This window comes from Hipposideros armiger, unplaced genomic scaffold (assembly GCF_001890085.2).
Source record: "Hipposideros armiger isolate ML-2016 unplaced genomic scaffold, ASM189008v1 scaffold_3003, whole genome shotgun sequence".
NCBI classification, from domain to species: Eukaryota; Metazoa; Chordata; class Mammalia; order Chiroptera; family Hipposideridae; genus Hipposideros; species Hipposideros armiger.
This window is the reverse complement of record NW_017734290.1, coordinates 1-4,430: the sequence shown is the minus strand read 5'-3', so window position 1 is coordinate 4,430 and position 4,430 is coordinate 1. Positions and strand designations below refer to the sequence as shown.

General features: G+C 58.8%; 1 protein-coding gene across 1 annotated transcript; it reads left to right on the top strand.

The window, feature by feature from the left end:
- The first annotated feature begins 214 nt into the window (after nt 1–214).
- LOC109378739 (melanoma-associated antigen D4-like) lies at nt 215–4,052 on the top strand. The gene is made up of 8 exons (XM_019635028.1): nt 215–1,105; nt 1,480–1,683; nt 1,791–1,854; nt 2,063–2,142; nt 2,529–2,620; nt 3,236–3,315; nt 3,401–3,443; nt 3,854–4,052. Exons 1-8 carry the CDS (start codon nt 215–217, stop codon nt 3,918–3,920), a joined length of 1,521 nt encoding a protein of 506 aa, XP_019490573.1. The 3' UTR covers nt 3,921–4,052.
- Nucleotides 4,053–4,430: the final 378 nt, after the last annotated feature.

The following is a 4,430-nucleotide window of genomic DNA, read 5'->3' as shown; positions in this document are numbered from 1 at the left end:
GGGGGGTGGGTGTGGGTGGGTGTGGTGGAGGAGTGGTGGGGAGGGTTTGCAGAGGGGTGTGGATGAAGGGGAGGGTTGATGGGAAGGACTGCCCAGACTCTGCAAACCAAACCTTCTCTCTCCTGCTGAGAGAAAGGGGTTTGGGGAGGCTCTGGTGGGTAGTGGAGGCTGGCTGGCTGGCTGCCTGGAGGAGGCTGGCCAGCCACAGGGAACCATGATGCTAGTGTGCAGAGTTGTATGCCTTCCCCTACCCTTCTCTCTGGCCTTGCAGAATGAACCCTGGGAACTGGAAAACCCTATGCTGGCCCGGACTCTGATGGAGGCATTTCAGTTGGATCCGGAAACACTTGCCAATGAGGCTGCCGACCGTGCTGCCAACGTAGCCCGCGCCGCTGCCTCCAACCGTGCCGCTCGGGCTGCTGCCGCTGTTGCACGTGCCGCCTACAATCAGGTGGTCGCTAGCCACCCGCTGGCCACAGACCAGGCCTCACGAGAAGATACCCAGCCCATGACATACCTGGCGGAGGCTCAAGGAGGCACCCCTGACACAACCCTTGCTTCTCCGCGCAGCTCCCAGATGCCAGTCAGCAGTGAGATGGCCGCCTCTGGGGCTCCAGCAACCTCCTCACAGTCCCAGCCATCCTCTCAGGCCCAGAAGGCTGCTACTGAGGGTCCTAGTACTGCCTGCGCTTCCTCTCAGGCTCTGTGTGGCAGTGAGGTGGATGCCACCCGGCCCAAGACAGCCTTCCTGGGTCAGAACGATGTGTTTGATTTCGCCCAGCCGGCAGGTGTCAGTGGCATGGCCTTCCCACGCCCCAAGAGACCTGCCCCTGCCCAGGAGGCTGCTGCAGAGGGCCCCAGCGCTGCCTCTGGGATGCCCCAGGCAGCAGCATATGCCGGGGAGGGGGCAACCACCCGGCCCAAGACGACCAAGTCTGGGAAGGCTCTTGCTAAGACTCGGTGGGTGGAGCCTCAGAATGTTGTGGCAGCAGCTGCTGCCAAGGCCAAGATGGCCACCAGTGCCCCTGAGCCTGAGAGTGCAGCTGCCGCTGCTCAGAACAGTGCTGAGCCCTGGGCCAGGATGGGAGGCAAGAGGACGAAGAAGGTGAGACCTCCCTGCCCTCTCCAGACCCCCTTGCTCTTCTCCTTTCTCTTCCCTGTCCTCTCCTCTTCATCCCTCCTGTCTCCTCCCCTCCTTTCCCTTCCCTTTCCTCTCCCCTCCCCTCTTCTTCTCTCAGCTTGTCCAAATTTCTCTAACACAAGTGTGCTAGCATGTTTTTACTCCATGTAGTCCCTGCCCTCAGGCCTGGAGGGAGAAGAGGTTGGCTCAGTGCCTGGCACTTAGTAAGCACTCTGCACGTGTCATCCACTGTTCCTACTACTCTTATTTCCAAGTACCTGCTCTGGTGAAGATGTTGCCAGGGGCTTTGGCCCAGTAAGCTCGGTAGCCCTGGGTCTCTCCTCTCCCCAATGCTACAGTCCAAGCACCTGGATGATGAGTATGAGAGCAGCGAGGAGGAGAGAGAGCCTCCTGCGGTTCCACCAACCTGGAGAGCATCACAGCCCTCATTGACGGTGCAGGCTCAGATGGCCCCTCGGCCCCCGATGGCCCTGAGGTCCCAGGTACCCTCAAGGCATGTACTGTGCTTGCCACCTCGCAACGTGACCCTTCTGCAAGAGAGGGTAAGAAGTCTGCCCTTCCCTCCTCTCCCTCCTCCTCCCTTGTGGGCCAGTTCTTTGCGGGCTCACCCGTGTCTCCACCACTTCCCCATGTGCTCCTCCTTCTCCAGGCAAATAAGTTGGTGAAATATCTGATGATTAAGGACTACAAGAAGATCCCCATCAAGCGCTCAGGTGGACAACTGTGCCCCCTCCCTGAGCTCTGCCCTCCCTCCTCCCGCAACCCTCCCCTAATGCCCCGACCCATTAGGCCTTGGCTGATGGTTCCATGTGCACAGTACCAGGTCCTGACTGTGCTCCCCTCAGCAGGGCTGACCGAGGGGCTGCGGCTCCGTGGCCTCTGCTCAGCCCAGGTGCTTTCCCCACCTCCCCCTGCCTGTAGACATGCTGAAGGACGTCATCCGAGAATACGACGAACATTTCCCTGAGATCATTGAACGAGCAACATACACCCTGGAAAAGGTGGGCGCAGGGATGGGGGAAACTGTGGAACAAGAGCGGCAGGGAAGCCTTGCACCCTGCAGCCCTTGGAGGCCCAGTGTCAGTATGGCCTGCTCCGGAAGCCTTGCCTAGCTTCTCCACCTGGAAGCTTCCACTGCACACTTAACTCCCCTGGGTTCCTCTCCCTCATGCTCTCTGAGCGTCTGTTGTCTCCTGAAGAGGGTCCCACTGCCTCAGCCAGTGCCAGAGCTCCCACAGGCCAGTCCTTCTGCAGCCTCTCTTTTCCCGTCCTCCCCCACGACTTTAGGCTCCCTGCCTAGGAAATGTTGTGACAGGGAATGGAGGGACTGCTTGCAGGACACCCAGCACGGATTTTTGGCCTCACATGCTGTTTTCTCCCTGTGTAGAAGTTCGGGATCCACCTGAAGGAGATTGACAAGGAAGAACACCTGTACATTCTTGTCTGCACTCGGGATTCTTCAGCTCGTCTCCTGGGAAAGTGAGAAAGGGCAGGGGGGTCGTGGCCTTCTGAGGTGGTGCCTCTCCCTCCTCTCAGAGAAACGGGAAAACAGGGCTGGAGGGCCTAGCACAATGCCCACGCACAGTTAGTGGTGCCAAGTGAATACCAGACGAATGGGGTAGTAGCCTGGGCAAGGCCTTGCTGCGGTCAGTGTTTCACCCCCGCCCACCTCATCCCCCTCCTTCCGAGAAAGCAGTCTTCTTGCTGCTTTCCTCTCCCTGCTAAGTGCCTGGCCAGGGCTTGGCAGAGTGGTTGGTTCTGGGGGAGCTTCCTGTCTAGTGTAGCTCCCATGGGCAAAAGGGCAGGGAAGGCGTGGATGTGCCTCTGGATACACCCCTTTGGCAAGTGTTTGCTCCTCGCCTAGCCCTGTCCTCGGCAGAATCCTGGGAGGGCGTGTTAGCATCCACGTTTGATGGATGAAGTGACACAGTCTCAAGCAGAGGAGTGAATTGTCTGGATCAGGTAGCAAGCCATGCGCAGAGTTGGAAGAACTGCCCGGTAGGGGAGCAATCTGGGAGAGGCTAGTTGGGTGAGCCGGCTGTAGTCTCTTGGGCAAATGGCTGCTGGACAGGATCCCTCTTTCTACACCTTTAGGACCAAGGACACTCCCAGGCTGAGTCTCCTCTTGGTGATTCTGGGCGTCATCTTCATGAATGGCAACCGTGCCAGTGAGGGTGAGTGGCTCGACCTGCAGCTGCGGGCCTTGCCCCCAGTCTCACCTGCGTGTTCTAAATTCTTGTTCCTCATCTCCCCTCACAGCTGTCCTCTGGGAGGCACTACGCAAGATGGGACTGCGCCCTGGGTAAGATTGGGCTCTCACTGCCTCTCAGCATTGTCCTTGGGCACAAGAGGCCCCGGGATTGCCACAGGCTGGCGGTCTGGTGCAGGGGAGTGGGCGTCCTGGACCAGGCAGAGTGCAGAGGGTCTCACCAGGGTACATGGTGAAATGGTCCTGAACTCTCAGCCCCCGTCTGCTCCATGTCTCCTCTCTGTCCTCAGAGGAGATCTAAGAGAAACCACCAGAATTTGGGGCTCCGTGAAACCCGTATGCAGGCCATCACTGACAAGTGGCTGTGTGACCTCTGCTGCATGCCCAGGCCTCATGGAGCTGTCCCACAGGCTGGGACGCTCTCAATCCTGTTAGGGAGTGCTCCTGCCCACATCCGGGCACTGCCACCGCCTCTAGTTATGGACTCCTTTCCTTGCCCTCAGGATGAGGCACCCATTCCTTGGCGATCTGAGGAAGCTCATTACAGATGACTTTGTGAAGCAGAAGTAAGTATTGGCCGAGGTAACTTTGTCTCACATTCGTGCCTTCCTCGTGTGCTGCTCTGGCTGAGGAAGCCATTCCCTGTCCTATATCTTAACACTAGGAGGATGGGGGCTCTTGGGGTGAGTGTGGGTGGGGGTCTATGAGTGCCGGTGGGATTAGAATTCCGGGGCAGTCTTGGGGGGGAGAGGAGCGCACATTGACTGAGAACACAGCGCGGGGTGTGTTACAACCACCACATCATTCAGCACCTGCCCTGCAGGCTGTAGGAGAATTTCCCCTGCTTTACATCTCAGGAACCTGGGGCTCAGAGAGTGGAAGTCTGAGCATGGATGGCCCTGGCTGGTAAGAGGCCCATCTGGGCCTGAAGCCCAGCCCTCTTGACTTTTCTGGCCAGGGCCCACCCTATCCTTGGTCCTCGGAGAGCACGTGCGCACTCACACAGGTGCACTAGCACGTGTGTGCACGCACACGGTCAGGGGTGTACACGGAGTACACTGCTGCTCTTGGATTGTTCCT